The sequence below is a fragment of the Columba livia genome, chromosome 17 (assembly GCF_036013475.1).
Source record: "Columba livia isolate bColLiv1 breed racing homer chromosome 17, bColLiv1.pat.W.v2, whole genome shotgun sequence".
NCBI lineage: Eukaryota > Metazoa > Chordata > Aves > Columbiformes > Columbidae > Columba > Columba livia.
Genome location: NC_088618.1, coordinates 9,981,467 through 10,002,556, shown reverse-complemented (window position 1 = coordinate 10,002,556; position 21,090 = coordinate 9,981,467). Strand labels below are relative to the sequence as shown.

The following is a 21,090-nucleotide window of genomic DNA, read 5'->3' as shown; positions in this document are numbered from 1 at the left end:
TCAGTACACTGAAGTTTGAACTGGCCATAAGACAAGTAACTTCTGCTGGCACATTCAGTTAGATTACAAGCCAATTTTCTACTTAGTTGGCATCCGAAAATGGGAAGGCTGTGTTTTCTTGATTAAAAACCAGCAAGAATCTTAGATAAGAAAGAAAATGTCTTGGGTTTTCCCACACTCAGAGAGCAACAGTTCACTATTTAGGTTCCTCTATTTAGGCTTTCTGGTCTTCTGAATGGGGCAAATGAGTTAAGAGCTACTGAAACCAAACAATCTCAAAACCAGAAGATGATTATTTCTCCAATAACAGGTCATTTCCTGAAATACTGGAGCTGAAGTATAAATGGACTAAGACCCACACTGACAACTCACAAAACCTGCTGTATTTCAGAGAGACAAAAATCAGAATCAACCAAACCAAGGACTGAAACGCAGTGGTTTTTCGAGTTAGGCTTAAGTCCTTCCTGTAGCGATCTCAAAGCATTGATCACCAAGCACCTACAGAGTCACCTTCACCCATCTTTATCTCTGCATACAGCAAGAATGCCACTGTTTTACGAAGCCTGCCAAATTAAATAAGACTAACAGTGTAGTAGAATTTAATAACAACAAATGCCAGAAAAAATATACATGGAAAAAATGTCAAAAGACACAACTCGAACAGAACTACCTATTTGTAACAACCCTGAGATGAGCTCACTGCACACTCTGTTTACCTGCAGGGGCCCTGGAGAGGTGCAATTACAGATGGATTAGTAGCATGTCAGGTTTCAACAACAGATTGTCAGGATGATCACAGGAAAAAAATAAGGGGGCCCAGATATCTGTCAGGATGCTTTTGATAAATGAGTCTCCCACAGGCTGGAGTTGTTCTTAGTAGGCATCTAGGAGGAGTCAAAGGGAAAAAGCAGTCGATCACCTGTAGCCATGTAAACCAAACTCAATTCATCATATACTTTCTCCAGGACACAAGATTTGATTTCCTGACGGGAAGGAACAGATCAGGAGGGATGCAGCTACGATTAAGCCCCTCTGTCATGAGTCTGGGCTCAGTATTTAATCCTTTTACGTTAGGTCTGCATAAGCAGCAGCAGCCTAGATAACTGCTGTGCTAGGAGGACAATGTTCCCTTCCCAGGGGATGCCAACAACATAGGAAGTCACTTAATTAGACTCTCAGGCCACTGAGCTTTTAGAATAGAAGCTTTGCCAATTAATTTTCCCTTCTGTGCATCAACTCTTTTGTCAGGTTTTTTTCTTTTCTGCATCCTTCATCCACCATAACCACCTGCCGTTCAGTGCAAAATCTTCATTCTCTTTTTTTCTTCGTCTTTTTCTTCTTTGCAACTCTTGGCAACACAGAGTTCTGAGTGTGATTGCTGTGCTGTCCATTTGCAGACACCAACCGCGGCAGATCTTTGCTGATCTGGTCATGCTCTGCTGGGTCTATTATTTTCTCTTGAATATTGTTCTCTTTCCTAATTTTCTTCTTTTTCTTTTTTCTCTGGCTGTGTTCTACACAACCCCTACTCTGATCCTCGCTGGAATCCTGGGACAGTGCAGGGAAAGCACTTTGTTTCAGAATGTCTGTGGCTGACACTGCAGCCTCCTGGTACTTTTGCCACTCTTGGTCACTGTCCGTGTCACTGGAAAGGTAACAAAAACTTACGTTACACTTCAGCCTTGAACTCACCCAAAGCACAAACAGCAGCGCAATCTAAGATGAGAACACCCGATAAACACCCAGTGGCTCCAAGACTCCAACACCTACAGTTACCATTTAACCAGTCTGAAGGCCAAGGTGTTCTTTACGCCTGAGAACACCTCCCACAAACATTTCTAGTTTCCTGGCACAAAAAAAAAAGAAAAAAAAGAAAGAAAAAAACCATCTGCTCTAGTTAGTTATAGGAGTCATAAATACACACTTCTCAAGCTCTTGTGAGAGTACTAGTTGCCTCCAAAACGTGGGATGCAGTAGCATTCCGGGAGCAAAGCAGTGACAGCCCCTCACCTGGAGCTGGACGGCCACCTCCTCCTCACTGCAGGGCACGGGTCCGACTCCCCACAATCTCCCAGAACAGAGGAAGAGAAGAGGCGAAAACCTGAAATATGGAAAAGGGAATTTTAGCCACGATATAAAACAGAGGTGAAAGCAATCAACAGCAATCTCCCTGGGAAGCCTCACTGCTGTTACTGTATTGTTACAGCGCTTGACAGCAATTTGTGACTGAGAGGAGCCAGGACACAGAGATCACAGCTACAAAACAACGGCCTTCACAGACACTAACAGAAATTCTTCTAGTGCAAGTGCTTATTAGTCAGTTGGGCGTACAACTGGCAACAGACAGGATCCATCCCACTTGTCATCGTTCAACTATTAATAATATACAATAACAATGTCACAAAACAGCCACAACGGATGCGACTAGAACTCACCATCGTCTGCAGAGTCAGACTGTCGCACAGAGGCTTGTGAAGGTCCTGATGGGTCCTTCAAGACAGTGATGAAACTAAACAGAAATCCCCAGTCAGTTCTGAAGAAATGTTTATTCAAACTGAGCTAAAGTTGGGTATTTCTCGGAAAGAAGCCTACAGGGAAATGTTATATAGTTTCTTACTTTTCTCTTAGTGAAGCTGTCTCACCTCCCTGCTTTCAGAGCAGACCACACCTTCCCTCCTTAGCAGCACATGGATGACTTAAAAGCAGCATTTCTAAAGCCAGCTCTAAACACCAGGAATTCTAGTTCTCCAGGATCACATTTACGCAATTTACACAGCAGCAGCCCCGTCAGAGGCACAGTGCCAGCACAACCCTGAACCAGCCATTGGGTTAGGTTGTAGGAATAAATCAAACATTCTCACGATAGCCTTTAAATTATAAAAGTGCTAAGGCACCCAAATTCTACATTTTCCCCAAAGCCCATTCACCAGAGGCAAACACACAGGGAGTCTTTACCACACAGCACATGGGCTGGGTTAGTTCAGAGAACAGTGGAAGTTTGCGTTAAATGCAGGAAGGGAGGAAACAAGAACAGAAACAACTTCTTCACAGTCAGGCTGCACTCACATCTTGAATTTCCTGATTTTACCACACAAAAGCATCAGTGTACTTAACCCACAGGATAAACTTTTTTAGGATTGCTTGCCAATACCCATCTAGCATCGCTCCCAGTTTCTTCGCAACGTGTGCTCTGAACTCTGGTGTCGTCTGTAGCTCATTTCCATCTTCACCATGACCATTCACCTCACACCTGTTTGAAATATGAATAATTAACTCTTTCACGGTCAATAACATCCGGAGCTCTTGCCCAAACAGAAGATAAAGGACTGCAAAATCCCTGCCTGTTAGTAATCAATTCATACTTGATAGGGAAGACGGCCAAGAAAGATGGAAAATAGCTTAGTAGTAACAGTTCTGTTCCCAAGAGGAAGCTACATATTATTTAGCCATCTCATCATAGTTAGTAACTGGATTATTTTTTTTCACTGAAATAGCCTACAAAAGCAAATAAATTATGCAAGGACATCCCTACTCTGCATGCAGTTCCTGTGTATGTTGCCACAATTTGTGCAAAACCTGTCCCAGGAGAGAGGATTTTATTAGGCTGCCTGGCTGGCAGCATTTGAAACTGAGCCTAGAGGAACACTGCAAACTTACCAACAGGACAGCACGCGCTCTCCAGCCGATGAGCCTTTGCAATCGTAATATTTTTTGAGTAAGTTTTTCTTACATGTAACTGTACTAATTCCTCCATGGGACACTTGCCGGGTTGGAAGATTTCTGACAATTGGAACTAATGCTGTGACAGCAACAGTAGGTTTTCAGCTTCTATACTTCCTGACTGCTACAGGGATGACAAATGCATTTTTAAAAACCTACTAGGTCTTCCAGATTAAAGCACAACTTCAGATTATTATGGTTGGACTAATTCTTGCAACTGAATAGGCTCTTCCAGTAGGAAGTATCACAAGGCATTAACTGTAAGTAGCACAAATATAACACACACTAATATTTTATCAGTGAAACACAAGTGTGCAACCAGAAGCAAAAATACCTTAAGCTTGGCCGAGCGGGCTGTAACCGATCCTTGGTAAAAGCACCTGACAAAGGAAGAAGTAAAAGCAAGTTTAAAAGGCCTGCGACCCGGACTTCCTCAATATCCCCTCTGGCACACGGATTTTATAGCAAAAAGATTTCATAGCACAAAGAATGGCGCCTGAAGGGACAACCCAGGCCCACCTTTGGAGGAAAGGGGCATTCCCCAAGGGCCGGGCTGCAGCACAAACCCTGCCCGGGAAGGGGCTCCGGGCCCGGCTGGAGGCTGCGCATCCCGCTCCCTGGGCCCCCCTCGGCTCCCCCGGCTCTGACACCGGCACCGCTCCCGGGGCAGCCCCGGAGGGGCCCGGCCCAGGCAGGTAGGCCACGCCGCCGCTGCGGCGGGAAAGCAGAGCCTGGCTGCCCGCCGCCCCTCACCGCCGGCCGGCTCCGCCCGCCCCGCCGCCGCGCAGCCCCAGGCCGCCTCCCGGAACCGCGCGGCCGCCTCGCCGCTGCTGTCTGAGTCCGAGTCCGTGTCCGGGCCCCAGCCGGCCCTGGGCGCCGCCATGTTGACGGCGCGGCGGCCGCGGTGCATGCTGGGCACTGTGGTCGGGCGGCCGCGGTGCATGCTGGGGGCTGTAGTCCCGTGCGGAACACTTGGCGTTGAAGACTAAACATAAAGAATAAACGTAAAGAATAAACACGGACTCGGACTCAGGAATGGCTGCCCGGTCACCCACCTTTTGTAATTAAGGATTTTAGGAGAGGGTTTGTGTGTACCATAAATACCAGCATTACGTGGCTCAGATCATGAAAGCGTGAATAAATCGAAGTGATTTATTCTCACACACACGAGGATGAACAACCAGGGCACGAGGTTTTGCTGACTCCAAGCAATTACTGCCTACACTGCCGAGTGATCTACATATCACCATTAGAATAGACATACATGTAAATAATATTTCCATTTCCATTATGCATGTTATATACAGCGCTTTGAAAGGTGCTTTCTTAGCTTCGTTAAGGAAAGTATTTCCTTGCATCACTTATGGTTGCCATTCAATATAATTATTGTTGCCAATGGCAGTAAATCTGAATGTCCCATGAATATTCTCCAGCTGACTTACTGTTTTAAATAAGACTGTTCTCTTCCTACTAACTTTAGCTGTAAACAAGATTAACATTTTCATTCTCCTCTTGTACAGCACCTTCTCCATTCATCCAGTCCTATTCATTGCCTGTCTCTGGTTCTTTTCCTTTTTGAAAAGAAAACACTTGCTATAAGTGGAACAGGGGTACTGTAAATAAGTCACTGTAGAACTGCAGAATAATATAATCCCATTCTTCTGAGACTTAAAACATAAATGTTAAAATCATCACCGGGCAGTGAAAATATTCCTTGGCTGTGTTGTCTATGTATTTTTTTTCAGATCGCTTTAGTTATCATATGATACCCAAACAACAAAGACTGTTCTGAGCACGATTATAACATCAAAAATCAACCTTTTTTACTTTTAATACTGAAATTCTTTTGACTCCTAGTCATACAGGGTGATTTGCACCTAAGCCAGTGCAAATTTCAGCAGCTCATCCTTGTTTTAATCAGCATCTGGAGGATATGATTTATACCTTTGGGGCCGTGTTAACTTATTAATCTGATACGCCATTGAGATGCCAAATTTTTGCCTGAGCGGTGAAGCTGTGCCAGACTGTGCTGCTTCACTCTCTTGTTGAAAGTGAGACAGCCTTTGTTACAGCCGTTTTCACAGACAGCAAACACACCGCTCGTGTGGGCAGGACGGCTTCGCAACACCTGCCCCAACGCCGTAAGCACCATCATTTACAGATACTATCTTCATCTTCACCTCAGCTACAAATTTCCCAGTGCCACCCATCAACGTGTAAGGCAATTCCAGCCGGGCTGCTGGGTGACGCGGGCTCTGCCGAGCCTACGTGCTGCGGAAAGCAGCCCAAAGGCTCCGGACAGCTGCGGTTTTACATCCCTGAACACTTCCCGCCTGGCGCATTCCAACCTTCACACCAGAGCGGGGTCGTGTCAGGCCACCTCAGTCAGACAATATCCTTGGGCTCTTTCTGGTGGGTTTCCGTGGCACTAACCTGCCTTGGCTTCTTACCTCAACTATTCCTTTCTAAGGCTCAGTTTTAGTGGCAGATCTTGGTTTTGAATCCACCCATTCTCCACTGTGTCAAACAAGGAATTTTGCACAGTGTTCTGCCTCAGTGCCCTCAGAGCAGGGACAAAACCCTTCAGAGGTGCTTTCTTGGTCACCTCTCTCAGCTCTGACCCATTTCTTCAGGCACCAGGTCCCCTCCTCTCTCTACTTTTTGGCCATTTCTGTCTCCATAGTTTCTCACAGCTGTATAAATACCTCTGTTCCCATTCTGGAGACACTCCTCAGGTCAGATCCTAGTGCTCTGAACGCACATTTGAACAATTTACTTCCCTCAAAGCTGCCGCCTTCCTTCCCTGCTCGGGCCGAGCATTTGCTGCTGTTGACAATCAGTAGTTTCTGCTTTTTCCAGCGGCAGGCGTTGGGATACGGCCCCCCAGCACCTCACCATGAGCAGGCAGCAGAACCGCAACAGAAACAGCGCTACAAATCCCAGGGAGCGCGCAGTCGGGGTTGCGGTGCTGGTGACTGAGCCGGGGCCGAACGCACCGCCAGCCCGGGCGGGTCGCACCGAGCCGGTTCCGTCGCTGCGGCAACAACCGGCCGGGGGTTCTGGTTCGGGGGCGCGCCGGCAGGGCGGGCAGCGCCCGGGGAGCCCCGCCGCCCCCACAGGGCTCCCGTTTCTAAGGAGCCGCCCCCCGGGGGCAGCCCCGGGCGCGGGGGACCGCCGAGCGGGCGGAACGCGGCCCCGCGGCCCGGCGCGGCGGCGGGAGGCCGGTCCCTTCCGCCAGCACCGCGCTTCCGGGCGGTCAGGTGACGGCGGCCGCCGCCAGGGGAGCGGCTCGGGGCGGCTGCGGGGGAGCGGCGAGACCCGCCGGTGACACCCGCCGGTGAGCCCAGCGCGGCGGATCCCGGTTGGTGCTGGAGAGTGGGGGGAGCCGAAGGCGCAGGGTTCGGGGAACAAAAGGAGCGGCCGGGGCCGCCCGCGCCCGTGTGAAGCCGGAGAGGCGGGGGCGGGCGGGGCGGGGGAGCCGCGGCAGCACCGGCCTCGGCCCCAGGGCCCCGGTGGGCCCGGCGGGTGCCCCCTCGCTGCCGGAGCTCCGGGCCGGGATCTCCGCGGCGCGCAGGGCCCGGTGCCCCGCCGGGGTTCTCCCCGAACCCCCGTGTTCAGCGGTGCCCGGGGCCCGGACCCTCCGCGGGGCAGCGCTGGGCCCGCCCCGGAGCAGGTCGGGCGCTGGGTCCGGTCGCAGAGCGTTGGCAAAGCGTTAGCTGCTGCTGCGGGCCTTTTGGTTTTCCTTTTTTCCTCTTGGGAATTGCTTGTTACTTTTAAACCACATCGTAGCTATTTCATTTTATTTTTACGCTTCAGTGCTACCCCGGTTAGCCCACTGAAAGGGCATTTCCAAACCAGGAAAACGCTCAGGCACTATTACAGTATTACAGTATTACCCAACTGGTTCTATCAGTTTTTTTTTTTTCCCCTTTGGACTTTATGAGGTAAGAGGATAAAATCTTTGTCTAAAGATTTGTGCAACATTTTCTTAGAGCCTATATTATGCTTTTATGGAATCGTTTAAAATAATAATTACTTTAATCACTGAGTATTTGATAGCTTGTAACAACGTCTTGCATTTGTGAGTATCTGGAATCCTCAGAGTTGCCGGAACAGCCTTTCAGCAGAGCTCTTGCCCTGGAAGCAGCCACTGTGACACAGGCGGACTTGCAGAATCCCAATTAATGAAATTAGGGCAAGCGAGGGCACGTTGGGCTGTGCAATCAGTGGCGGATTTTGCAAGGCCGAGTGGTCAGGCGGACTCGTTTGCTGGGACCACGTTGCGGTCCTACCAAAAAGCAGGAACGGGGCGCTGAACAGGTTACAGGAAGTGAAAAGATGAACGCGGAAAGTGTTTCTGAGGTGTTAAAATGTAACGTGTTTTCAGGACAGAATGGACTAAAAAGGTAGTGAGGGATAAATGCGTAGTTAATGATTAACAACAGGACTTCAGTCAAGCTCAGAATATCCAAAAATGACTGTCATGAAATAAACGTACTTTTTTCTAAGCACTGTCAACAATTGTCAGCTGAGGATATCTGGTAGTTTTACTTCAAGTCCAGGCAATTGTAATAGGTTAAGAATCAGTTTTTTGTTAAACGTGTGAGTGGGTGTATTGATACAAACTGAGTAATATTTTTAGATTTAGATAAAATTTCTAATGTTTATAAATATGTCATTTGTGTCTGAAAATGACATTGTCACTGTAGCGGTAAGAAAAATAACCTGGCAAGTTTTCATTTTGATGTAAACAGCAAGAAGTTCGGAAATTAAGTTAGAACTTCTTTCAGAAGCAAACTAGATTTGGATTGTTTCAATTTCAGTAATCCTATATAACATAAAATTCATTAGGAAAGAAATATGATAGAGTGTTTTTTCTAGTGGAATCTTACATCCAGCAATGCTCTTATTTTTATTTCCTCGTTATATATTAGATATCTTAAAGAATAATAAACTTTGGGTTCTGTTAACAAACTAGCCAGAGTCCTGTATCCTCACCAGAAATTTTTTTCATTGCTCATGAAAGAAGGTTAAGAAATAAATACTTCAAACGTGCTCATGTTGTAGCGTTGTGAACGTGTGTTCTACAACTGTTCCATACAGGTGACATTAGTTTCTAATTTATATTCCCTGTCTGTCTTTATTGGGTTGAATTATTGTTCACCTACTATGTTTCCAATGGATTTTTTTTTGTATGGTTTAACTTATGGTGGGAACGCTCCCAGTCTGCCTTAAAGTGTTTTTATTGTATTTTTAGAGTCAGGTCTTTGGCAAATGCAGTCGGTTTTCATTTGCTGAGTTCAGAAACGTGGTGTTTTACAGTGGCCATTTGGCTCGCGTTTTCCTGGTGTGCAGTTTCTCCCACTAGATTTACAGATTTAGTTTCTAAAGTATTTGAGTGAAATTCCTTTCTTATTGCCTGTTAGTGAGATTTGTACACAGTACATAGACCTTACCGGTTTCCTGCTGCTCTTTCACGGACCTCCTGTGCTCTGGTTGTCACGAAACTTACAGGTCCTGGTGTGCTCTCCAAGGTCCAGTTTCACCAGCTCTTTCAGCCATCCTGATGCTGTCCGCAGACCAGTGGGATTTGTGCTGGGTCCCTACACGTGTATCTTCGCTTTCATGTCTTCTTCACGCTCCACCAAACTTTTTTTTTAAATTTAGGCAGACTATGGGTTCTTTGTTTCTTAACCATTCATCTGTTGCCACTCTTGATTCCTCAATGTAGTAAATGTCAGTGATTTGGTCAGTTTCAGAACAACCTGTTGGGATATCACAAGGGTCATGAGTTAAAGGAAATAAACAGCTAATATAGAGGACTTGTAAGGAATAAAGATACTGTTTTCCTCTAAATATCTAGATAGCAAAGAAACAAGCTAGAAAAAAAGAAATCTTTGAATGCTTGCAGTTAGATCACAGCTGACTTTTATATCCTTTCACTTGTTTTGTTTGCTACTCGTCATATGTCTAGGGTTGACTTGGAGACCTGATCCAAAGGACAAGGGTTTAGCAAACCTGAATGGCATCTCTAAATTCTGTTTACTTAACCCCAAATGTCACGTTATATCCCAGTGTGCTTACAGCCTTCCTTCTGAACTCAATCAAAATGAAACTGGGGTTGGTTTGCACTGTTGTGTTGGTTGGGTTTTTTTGTAGTCTGTGGTTTGCTTGTGGTTTGGTTTTTTTATCCCCCTAAAAAGTTTTGTCTCGGAGTTTAAGTAGTTCAAGTGACATTCCAACCATTTTCAGCTTGTTCTACATTCAGAACAAGTTGAATTTGCAGTTGGACTTCTACTTTAGGATTCACAGACTCTGCTGACAAGTGGCACAATATACGATTATCAAATATAAGTTTAGTCACTGGATGCTCTTTCACGTTTGTTTCTTTGCACGTGTGCAGTGTGACTTGCAGATGAACAGACCCCAACAGCACTTGTTACAGACCAGGTTATGTTAAACAGTATTCCACCGACAAGAGCAAATGTTTGAGAAGCCTTTTCAGAATTTGATTGATTGTTTTTCATTGTTGTAGTTTGATATATTTTTGGCATTTTCAATTGGTTGTATCCTAATAGGTCATCAGGCCTAATCAGCCTATGTAGAAATAATGAGGACAGGATCCCAGCACAGACTAAGGAATGACCTCCTTCTAGGAGAGGAGATTCAGTGCCTGTGGTGTTATATCATTTTTGATCTTCTGTCTCAGCCATCTTTATTCCACTATATTACGGATATCCCTATGGATTTCTCTATTATCCTTCTTCATAACTTAATGGTTTATTTGCTTTTCGTAGTTACTAGAAACTAAGGATTTTTAAGTAGGTGTTTGTGAAGATGTTTCCACGTTGGTTTTATGGACACTGAAATTAATTTGTTTGTCTCTTCTACATATTTTCCTTGAGTTATATGCCCAGCTATAAGAGCCAGACATTTCTTGTGCCCATTCCATAAAATGCTGGTGTTTTTTACTATGTGGTGAACTCCTTAGTTTTAAGGAGGTTTTCTTGGTGTTGATATTAATCTCCAGCAAATATATGTAGGTCCAAGTTGGTAAGTTTTCAAGTTTTAAACTACTGAGCAAGACAGGCTGAAGATTCTGGTAGTAAGGATGTGTGAAAAATCCAAGCGTATAGTTTGTGGGCTGGCAGCGTTTCCATCTGCCTTCAACTAACACGAATTTTAATGTTGTACAATGAACTGTGTCGCTGCTGAATGTAAATGAAGTCACGGTGTGAAATGCTGCGAGTCAGCAGCGCTGAGCTCGGTGTATGTTAGAGTACAGCATCTGTGAATACAAAGCTGCCCTTCTGGGACACCGTGCAAAATGATGTAACCGAGTGAAAAAGCTCTGCAAAAATATATTTCACTTGCCGTAACTGAGTGTCTTCATTGCAATACCTTCATGAGGCTGGGGTATGGTACTTCTTGACCGTGCAGTGGGATTGTATTATATGAAAAAAGCTGTTGACAGTAACAGCTAGAGATACCGAGTTTTATTTTGCTGCTCTGCACCTGTGCTTCAGCACTGCTAGAAAGCAGGGACACTGAGGAAAGCCTTTGGTGCTGGTGGGGTAAGTTTGCAAAGAAATTTGCTTCAGGTTGTCCTTTTAAAATGCTTTACTGTTTGTACACTTGCAAAAAGTTCAGATAATCACCTGTTTCTTTCTCACAACCTTATCTAAGTATTTATATCCCTGCAGCAGCAACAGGTCAGAGTTTCATGAAAAGCACAGTGGAATATTTTAAACGTTTTTGGTTTGGTGAATTAATTTCTGTAACTGCTGAAAATCTCTTAATTCTCAGATTAAAAATCTTGTGCTGGTAGAAGTGTTTGTTTCTCAAAATGTAAATGCCTTGCACAAAGTTTAGGTATTGTGGAATTTGCATATCAAGGAATTAGACTGTAGAGGCTGTTATTACAGAAATAAATTAAATGGTGTTCTTTGATAAATATGATGATGTTATGAGAGGTGAAAGCAGTTAAGTAAAATTAAAGCACGTTCAAGTAAAATTTGTAGTATTTCTGCATTATTACCCAATTAGAAATGTTTGATAGTTTGAAAGTACTAGAAATGTTCGATAGCCACATCAGCACGCCGCTGTGAGAGCAGCAATACACTGCTGATGACACAAATCAAGTAGTAACCCACCTGCTTGCTGTAATGATCATTAATATTCCAAACTAATGAACATTGAATCTAAAACTATGCATTAAGTCGGTCTGTGCAAACTATGAATTGCTTCATGATTAAATCCTATTTCAGACTGCACTCACAGTTATAACTTACACTGCAGTTTTGGAACAGCATGTATGACTAGGTGAGCTCATTCCTCTCATAGCACATGTCATTTATTAGAAAATACGGTGAGTTTGGTTTGCCTGTGGATCTCAGTTGCTTATCAGTTACTTTAAAGTACAGGTCACATATCAGCCAGGTCATACTACAGGAGTTTAAAGTAGCTTAGTTTCTAAAAAAAGATCCCTCCTGGCTACGTTAAACTAAAACCATCAACAATAGGATTCAAGTGCTTCTTACATAAATCACTACCAGTTTGCAACAGGACAAGAATGCAGTGTTACAATGCCAATAAGTTATTTTTTTTCTTTCCCTTTCTCACTGCTAGGATTCCAACAGCAAGATCTCCGTGACCTGGTGTCTGGGTAGCTCTTGAGGATGGCGAGCAAAGGACCCACGGCTTCTGCATCAACAAAGAACTCCAGTACTGGAGGGACCAGTGGCAGCAGTAGCAGTAACGGTGCTGGGGACAATACTAATCAGGACAATACTTTTGAATGTAACATCTGTTTAGACACTGCCAAGGATGCAGTTATCAGCTTGTGTGGACATCTCTTTTGGTAAGTACTCGAGCCCCCGCAGATAAACCAGACCACTGTCTATCTCTGATCTCATAAAAGCTTATGATTTTTATAGTTCTAAATGTCAAATAAAATGTCGTGTATACAATGAATAACAACCATGGTTTAGGAGCAGTTTGCTTTTATTCCTTGACTGTTTTTCTTTGCTCATGTTCCAGGGAGTGGGTTTCTTGGTCATAAACTTCCTGTACTCTTGGATTATTTTGTAAAAGCAAACAAACAAGCAGCCCCACATGGATTGGTGTCCATTGATACTGCTTGCTTATGTGTGCTGGTTTATTTGTGCTGTGTGGTCTAGCACAGGTATCTTGTTCAGACTTAAGTTCCTGTCTAACCTGTGCATACCTAAACCTGCATCTGAAACTAGGTTCTGGAGGCCAAATTGTAGTTTTCATACTTCCTACAAGCTTGCTCTTTTTTCCTTTGAAACCATTAAAAAAGAATAGCCCACGTGTAAAAGCTTGTTATCTATTTCTCTTTTGCCATGGTATTGCAGTTGTAATAGTAACTTTTCATTTCTTTGATCTGACTTGGGAATGTATCGCACAAATAAAATAAGCATGCAGCATTTCGTATTTGGGTGACTTGGTCTAGAATACACTCGTTCTCAAATGTTAAGAAGTTATTAAGGATTCACATGGCCAAGTGTGCTGAGCTTTTTTTTATTTTGCACGGTAGGCTAGATTATGCTCTTTAATAAAAAGAGGCCTAAAAGAGCATTTCTTTTCTGTGTAAATGTATGTAGCATCTGAAAATCCAGGTTTTTATTCGAGGTGGAGATGCACAATCTCTTGCTGATGGCATGTTAAGATAAAATTAGATGAAACTATTGCACAAAATGATTTTGAGGAATGGAACCTTAAAAAGTAGCACACATCTTTTCTGAATAATGTTGTCAAGACCACTTTGAAAGCAGATGGCAACTTAGCAGTTCTGTATTGTAGCTTGCTTGTTTGTCTTTGACCTTTTTTAAGTTGCCATATTAATTTACTCTTAAGACTAGTTCAGTATAGTGGGAATTTCTCTGCCCTGAGCAACTGGTTCTGATCTCAAAAGATGACCCTGCGCTGAGTGTCAGGTTGGACTAGAGGCCACCTGAGGTACTGTCCAGCTTGAATTGTTCCATGATTCTGTGAATGTGGCTGATATTTTAGCTAAATGTCCTGTGTGTGGCTTCTTTTAAGATGCTGAAGCCTCACTACTGACATCTTCTTCCTCTGCATCTTAGCTCAGGGGTGTCTTTGCATGGTATCAGAAGAAAAGAATCTGTACAGTAAACACGAAGATTAGTTAAGCCTCTGTATGGGCCTTTGGCGTGGATGAGGACCCAGAACTCAAAAGTGATATGCAGAGAATCACAGTAGCAACTTAGATTGCATAACCTGTAAAGACCAGTGGAGATTTGTCTTGCACTGTGCTTTCAAAAATATTTTAATGGGAGCTTATGGAACTGGCCGAGCCAGATTCCAGGATTCTGTTGACTCCAAGCTGTGCTATCCATGGTACACTTTGTATATTAGTTGGATTGAGTTGTCAGTAACTAATTCTATTTTCCCCTCTTTTCCTGCTCTGTGAACAAATTGTCCTGGGAATGCTCACAGTTGGCCTTGTTTACACCAGGTAAGACAGGTTTCCTTTTACTTTGTCTTTCATCAGCTTCTATTACTCAATAAAGCCCTTGGTTCTCTGGGGTATCCCCCTCCTTTCGAATGCACTCCTTTCTCTCCAGGGCAACCACAACCCGCTCATGCAACTTCATGTGCAACACCTTGCAATCTGCTCTTTCAGCAGAAGGAAAACTTAGATTCTTTTCCACTTGCCCCCTTCTTTTTAGTTTTTTAAACACTGAGTTTTCCTAGGTTTGGTAGAAGAATTACTGTAGGCTGTTCACAGGGGTTTAGTTTGCAGGCTTAAGTGCTGAGTGTACCTCTCTTTGTATATGTGGTATTTTACATTCTGGTACCATTATAGAAAAGATAGGTGAAAGAAGGGTATCTACACTAGCCCTTGGCCTATGCAGGGGTCTTGGTACTGTTTATTTCTTCACATTTTACTCCAGTGCAGTTATGAAAGCGTACACATGGGCGAGTGGATTGTACCGGAACAATAGGCAAAACGCCAACTCCGCTTTGGAGAACACTCGGCACTCATGAAAATGTTTTGCCCCACGGCTTTCTGAGAAATTGCTGAAGTCTCTCTGCCTGGCTGCAAATGAGGTTTGCATGGTGGTGTTTTCATGGTTTTTTACTAGTTTTCTTATAATTCCCTTTCTTTTAGTGGCTAGAAACCAGGCCAAACAGACAAGTGTGTCCTGTATGCAAAGCAGGAATCAGTCGAGATAAAGTTATTCCTCTGTATGGAAGAGGTAGCACTGGGCAACAGGACCCCAGGTAAGAAACCTAAATACAAGTATTTTTCTGTGAAGACTAAAGATGAAACTTTAGTTTAAGGTGGTAAGATCAAAGTGCTGGATTCACAACTTGAAATACTTTGTCGAAAGACAGAACTGATGTTTTTGCTGAATATTTCTGGCTTTGTCAGTGCCCGGGTTTGCACACCTTATTTCTTGTTCAGCTGTATTTCAATTTGAATTGGGTGTTAATTACCAGTTACAAGTGGCAGGTTGCAATGAATGTTATCTGACTCGAGAAGCTTATATAAAATGTTCATGTCTTCAGTTTCTAGCCTTTTTAATGGAACCTAGTTACTCAAAAGTACAGTATCCTAATTCAGCAATATGATGTCAAAGGCTCATAAGCTGGGTGGTCTGCTCGCTCACACAGAACCTCTGCTGCAGCATGGCCCTGTGAGAGCGTGCTCTGTGTTGGTTCTGTCACATTAGCTGGGCTATTGCAGATACCACTGGGATGTACCCTTGCACTGGAGCTAATTTCACAACTTCCTGCAGAGAGAAGACTCCACCACGACCCCAAGGGCAGAGACCTGAACCAGAGAACAGAGGGGTAAGTGAAAAAACAAGCTCGAGCAGATCCGTTGTTTTTATCAATGGTGGTATTTTTCATCCTGGAGGACATAATGTGTGGATGAGATCCTGTGTGAGGACACTATTTTTTGTTCATTCCCAGTAGGTTATTCATGAATAACTGACAGCTGTGGTGTGGCAGAAAACTCCATTCCTAGAGTACTCTTTAGCATCCCAGAGAATGGGCTAACTTGAGTCGTGCCTCATGAAAACAGCCCTGCATGGCATCACTGGAAATGCTCTTCATACTTGGTTGTTCTCCATAGAAAAATACAAGCAACAATTTGCTCTGAAATTTCTTTGTGGAAGTCTGTTTCCATCAAACTGTATCTGTCATGGAAATAAATAATCCATGTGTGAACTTTTTGTCAGTGACACCAGTCAGACCACGGTGTTCTTTAGCACGATGGCAGCGAGCATGGCCTGATGAAACAATTGCACGTTTCCATGTAACTCAGCTGAGGGTCCTCAGAGAGTGTTTGTATACTTCATGCTTCAGGCAACCAACTCTGCTGGGTGTGATTAAGGAACATTTCTGTGTTGAATGTATTGGGAGCTCAGTTGTTCTCTCTCACTGGGGAGTTGCCTTCTTATTAAATCAGCTGCTATGCCTTGTTTGAACCTTTTGGCTGGTGTTGCCATCAGTCAGAGGAATCTGGTACGAAGACACAGACACTGCCACCCGCTCCCTACGGGTGCAGGACGTGCGGTGCAGAGTGCGTTGCTGGCCCTGATAGCTAATGGCTAAATGCTTGAGAAGAGTCACGGTCAAAAGACTAACTCCTCAAATCAAGGACCAACCCAGAAATGTCTGGCTTTTATTATCAGAGTGAAATCATCTTTGTCCTCCCACTGTTTGGAGGCGACAGACCAGAGGGGTTTTCAGAGTTGGTGTAACTGTTTCATTCTGAGAGGGCAGGTCGCTGGATTACAGAACACGGTGACTGCGAGCTCTCCACGGTTTTTAAACATGATGCAATACATAGATCCTTATACAGTTGGTTCTCAAGGAGTACACTGCTTTTATAGAGTAGATTCATCTAGATTCAGAAGACTCACATTTTAACTTGATGTGGTGGTTTAGTGTGGATCCCACAGGGGTCAATGTTGTTGCATTCCTGCCCAGATGACTTTACCACCTTAATTAGAGTCCCCTGCTAATTTTTTTTTATTTTTTTGACACTGTTCATCTCTCTAATGCTCTGTGCATCCCACTGGCACTTCAGCACTTTACTGAATATTTCAATGATGCACATGTAGCATGAAAATCTATGCAGATAATTTTTTTACAATGCCTTTCTTATATGGCTAATTGCTATTAATACAGAATTATAAACACATTATTAAGACATTCTAAATAGAATTGGTAAAGTTGATTTTGATATATTGTCAGATATATACTATTTTCAGTCGAGAAATGTTACAAAACCACTTTTTTGTTAATTTGTGGCCTTCAAGCAAGAACTGCAGTTGTCAGTTTTCATTTTCTCAAACTTTTGGGTTGCTCTGGCAAGTTTGCTACTGTGTGAAACATTTTAAAACCCGGAGAACTAAGGAGGTCTCAACAAGAGTGTGGCAAAGTTGCCAGACAGCATAATACTCTTTCAGCTGTAGGGAAGCCTGTGAGAGGGAATGCCTGTACTTCTACAAAATATTCTGAAATAGGCTTTAAATGATCGGTACCTTTTTTCTCTTCTGTTGCTTTGCTCCCTGTAGGGATTCCAGGGCTTTGGGTTTGGCGATGGTGGCTTCCAGATGTCATTTGGAATTGGGGCGTTTCCCTTTGGTATATTTGCAACAGCATTCAACATAAACGACGGGCGACCTCCTCCAGGTACCACAAGTCCTGTCTTCTCTGAGAGTCCTGCCAGAAACAGATGTTTGACAAACTCCCTTGTAACTTTTAAACAAATAGCCTGCTAAATGGCAAAATTTTCTGAACAGTACAGTAAATCAGTATTGTACATGGGAACAGAAAGTGAGGGAAAACACCTGGTAGAGAACACAGTCTATGGGTCACGCGTTTAGTACAAGTGCTTTTATAGGAAGCAAGTTTGTCACTCCGATACAGTTTGCTGAGGGCACCCCTGAGAGGACAGTAGAACTGGAGAGGAACAGTGGCACTGGAGACTTTAATTCACGTCTCCTCTGGTACTCCAGTGGACAAAAATTAACTTGCCTATTACCTCTACTTTAGTGTCTGCTGAAGATTTGTGTGGAGGAGTGACTGAGCTAAGGAGTATGTAAATATATGCTGTTGCAACAGCCATAATTTGACCAACTCCTTTATCTGCTTTTCATCTGTGGATTCAGCACAGCAGTTCCAGAAAGGCACATCGTGAGCTTTAGAGCTCTAGTGCGTTTCGCTAGTTCTTTCAGTCAAGGCTACACAAGCAGCTTTGGCCGTTTTACCATTTCCTTATTCAGAGAGGTTTCACCTTGATGGGGAGGCGTGCTCGGGCAAAGGTGGTGAAGAGTCTTAGCTTGAAAACAGTGAACTCAGCAGGTGACAGTGACCTAAGCAGTGAACTTTGCTCAGCACTGTCCCCAGAGTCCTCCAGGCAGACCTGCATGTGCTCCAGCACCTGGAACTATTAGTCATGAGCAGGTTTACCACTAGTCCTGCTGCAGGGAGCTGGTGCTTGTCTTCCTGCTGACCTCCCAGTGTGGCTGGCCAGGCTGAGGGTAGGAAATAGCGACGGTGTCTCAGCAAGTAGGTTCCTTGCATCTCTTTCAGTTTATGAAGGTAACTACGTTCAGAATAGGCACAATGCTGGAGAAGAGGAAGGAGCTGAACTGTCATGTTTTGGGGTTTATTTTTTTATTTATTTCTTTTAACTTCCTGTTTTCCAGCTGCTCCAGGGACTCCTCAATATGTGGATGAGCAGTTCCTATCCCGCCTCTTCCTGTTTGTGGCTCTGGTGATAATGTTCTGGCTGTTGATTGCATAAATCTTTTCCATTATTCTGTATATTCCTGGCCAACAAGGCCACAGAAACAGTTACAAACTGCATCCCTATCCCATTTTAAGCCTCTTGGTGTCTGGTTCCGTAGCTAACTATGGGCTTCAGGAATTGGTGGTACCACAGCACAATGAGGAATCTTGCATTTTGCACCAGAGTTGGAAATTAAACATTGGTTAAAAAGCGTGTTTCAGCTCAGCCGTCTTGTACAGCAGGTTCCTGCCACAAAGCACGAGCCTGCCTCTGAGCTCTGCTCCTAAAAGGAGCGCTGCTTCGAAATCCTGTGCCAATTGGTGTTACTGGGTTTACGTGCAAGACTGTTGCCCCAAGGTAGACTGGGCAGGTAAGGAAACTTCTGCGGCGTGATCAATATCTCGTGCTCGGCAATCACAACGGACCTGCAAGAGCTGCAGATGTTATTTAAAGTCTTCACATCAACATCCAGCCTTCTTCAGGAGATCGTCTGCAGCACTGCGGAGACTCTTCGGGCACAGCACATGATGCAGATGGAACCAGGTTTGGAGGCTGGTTTCTTTTCCTGCTGTTATTTGCCAGCGTGATGGAAAACCCCTCCTGAAGTGGCTCTAGTGGCTGTTAGAAGAACGGATACAAATTTATGCTGCAGTTTTTTAGAGCCTGAATTTGCTGGAGCCAGACACTGGAAGATTCTCCTGTTGTGGAGCCAGGTGGGGCTGCCGAACAGTCGGACGCAGCTGTCTGCCTCACCCAGCCCCGTTCCTCACTGACAAAACAGTGTTGTCTTCTGTGGTTCTGCGCAGCAGCCTGGGGCTGCACTCTTGGATAACCCTCTCACAACGTTGTCGCTGCATTTACTCTTCCCAAGGCTTTGAGACTTTCTGTGCGAGGTCATGTACTCCGAATAAAATTCTATTACCGATCTGAGATCAGCTTGTTTGGGGAGAGGAAAAAAAGGCATCTTTACGTGAGTTTTGAGGTTAAACTTGTCATACTGTAAAATTATACAGGAGGAAAAATGAGATCCTGCCATTGCTGGCACATGTCACACGTTTGGAACGTTTGGAAGAGCTGCTCTCTCCAGGTGCATCCGGCTACTCCGTAGAACGGCGCAGAACTGCCATAGTGCAAGAGTCTCTGCAGTATCTACCAAAGATATTAATTTGAAGTGCTGGAGGAGACCACAACCATTTATGTGCTGAGGGGAAAATATTTCAGAAGGTGAGCACTCTGTAGCTGTTTTGGAATCCTGTTGGGTATACAGCTTTAAAGAGTATTCCTGATGTGTTTGTATAGATTCCTTCAGAACAGCAGATACAAGAGATTCCCTAGCAAGGTGAACAGGTTTCATATTTCTCTCACTAGGTGATTCCATTTTTGTTTATCTTATTGGTTTTAGATTATTTTGATTCAGATAGCTGATAGTCATAATGATTTCCTGCAAGATGAATATTGTGACTTCCTTGGCAATAGACAGACAATTGACAAAATAAATCAACTCATAGAAACTTTGTTTCAATAGCTGGGGTTTTTCTATTGTATGGATGAGGTTCCTGGGCGAGGACACCTTAATTAGTTGTAATTATACATTTTTTTTATGTAACTATAAACTGTTCACTTTTAGTATCAAGACGGAGGATGACTGAAGTTTAACTTGCCTACCTCTGAAATTCCATCTGGCAAGTAGAATGTTGCAAAGCTTCTGCAGTGTTTTGCCACATCTGGTCAAATTATAACTGACTCGATGATAATCTGTCGGAATGTATTGCTCACCTACACATAGTTGAAGTGGTGCTTCAACTTTTGCCGTGTGGCACTTTTGAGAAGTTTAACTCCTTCTGCTCTTGGTTCTTCTCAAGTGCATGGCGTGGTGATTCGGACCCTTTGTAGGAGAAAGGCTGTTTATCGCATTGTGCTGAGGGGGCTGCAGTACAAAGGTGCAGCTTTGACTTCCTTTCGTGAGCAGGCAGCACCACCTGCTGGTGAGAAGGAAAAGTTCATGTGATTCTAAAAGGGGTGGTTTTCCTTTTCCTGTGTCTATTGATAAACTCGATGCTAAGAGCAGAGGTCACCCAGAGAGGAGCAGAGTATCCCTTCAAAGCCTTTTTCCGATAAAGAGGAGAGAAAAGTGACTGTAATAGGTTCAAGAGGTATTGAAACTGATTAACATTTATGTTATACAGAATTCTAATAGCTTGGCTTTTTGTTTTCCACCTATTGGTGAGAGACATAATGGATTTAGACAAAGGTGGCTGCAGAAACATGACAGAGAGCCCTTATTTTCTGGCAATCCAAGAATGAAATAGTCTAAAAGTGTTAACGCTTCTGTTCCTACCCTTTTCTCGGTGTGCTTTTTGTATCGTACCACTTCCCTCCTTGTACTCAAATTGCACACAGCCCATAATGGCTTGTTTAGTGCATTACCGTTACCGTTCACTAATTTTCACTGTTGTGAAAGTGATTTAGAATTAAAAAAATGGTTTTACATTGACCGCAGTGCGCCGCCCTTGCTTTGTGCTTCGCGGACGGGCTGAGGTGAGGCGCCGGCCCGAGCCCTACCTGCGGGA

The 21,090-nt window shown here is 44.1% G+C and overlaps 3 protein-coding genes across 21 annotated transcripts in view; 2 read left to right on the top strand and 1 right to left on the bottom strand.

Annotated features, from left to right (window-relative positions):
* Positions 1-4,678, bottom strand: part of C17H12orf43 (chromosome 17 C12orf43 homolog) — a 28,943-nt gene extending 24,265 nt beyond the window's left edge. For 16 of the 17 annotated variants that reach the window (XR_010466736.1, XR_010466730.1, XR_010466735.1 and 13 more), the window contains exons 1-6: positions 4,474-4,678; positions 4,055-4,100; positions 3,152-3,250; positions 2,436-2,509; positions 2,011-2,101; positions 717-1,645 (exon numbers count right to left, since the gene is read on the bottom strand). Coding sequence is in view for 1 of the 17 variants with exons in the window: in XM_065033248.1 (XP_064889320.1) it covers positions 1,309-1,645; positions 2,011-2,101; positions 2,436-2,509; positions 3,152-3,250; positions 4,055-4,100; positions 4,474-4,663 (837 nt within the window). In the remaining 16 variants the exon portion in view is untranslated. Of the gene's footprint in view, positions 1-576; positions 1,646-2,010; positions 2,102-2,435; positions 2,510-3,151; positions 3,251-4,054; positions 4,101-4,473 lie in introns of those variants that run through there. The other variant, XM_065033248.1, reaches the window with a different exon arrangement.
* A 2,118-nt stretch (positions 4,679-6,796) lies between these two features.
* On the top strand, positions 6,797-21,014 carry RNF185 (ring finger protein 185). 3 transcript variants are annotated; one of them, XM_065033252.1, is made up of 7 exons: positions 6,797-7,081; positions 12,349-12,580; positions 14,203-14,221; positions 14,879-14,991; positions 15,510-15,564; positions 17,301-17,418; positions 18,438-21,014. In XM_065033252.1, the coding sequence occupies exons 2-7, from the start codon at positions 12,399-12,401 to the stop codon at positions 18,533-18,535; spliced, it is 585 nt and encodes a 194-aa protein (XP_064889324.1). In that variant the 5' UTR covers positions 6,797-7,081; positions 12,349-12,398; the 3' UTR covers positions 18,536-21,014. The 3 variants fall into 3 exon arrangements, with proteins under 3 accessions (XP_064889324.1, XP_064889323.1, XP_064889325.1); XM_065033251.1 differs by having other exon boundaries at positions 6,801-7,057; XM_065033253.1 differs by lacking the exon at positions 6,797-7,081 and adding an exon at positions 7,200-7,664.
* LIMK2 (LIM domain kinase 2) overlaps positions 19,536-21,090 on the top strand; it is a 33,514-nt gene continuing 31,959 nt past the window's right edge. Inside the window, exon 1 of the mRNA XM_065033221.1 lies at positions 19,536-19,744. The gene's annotated coding sequence lies outside the window, so the exon portion shown is untranslated. The remainder of the gene's footprint in view (positions 19,745-21,090) is intronic.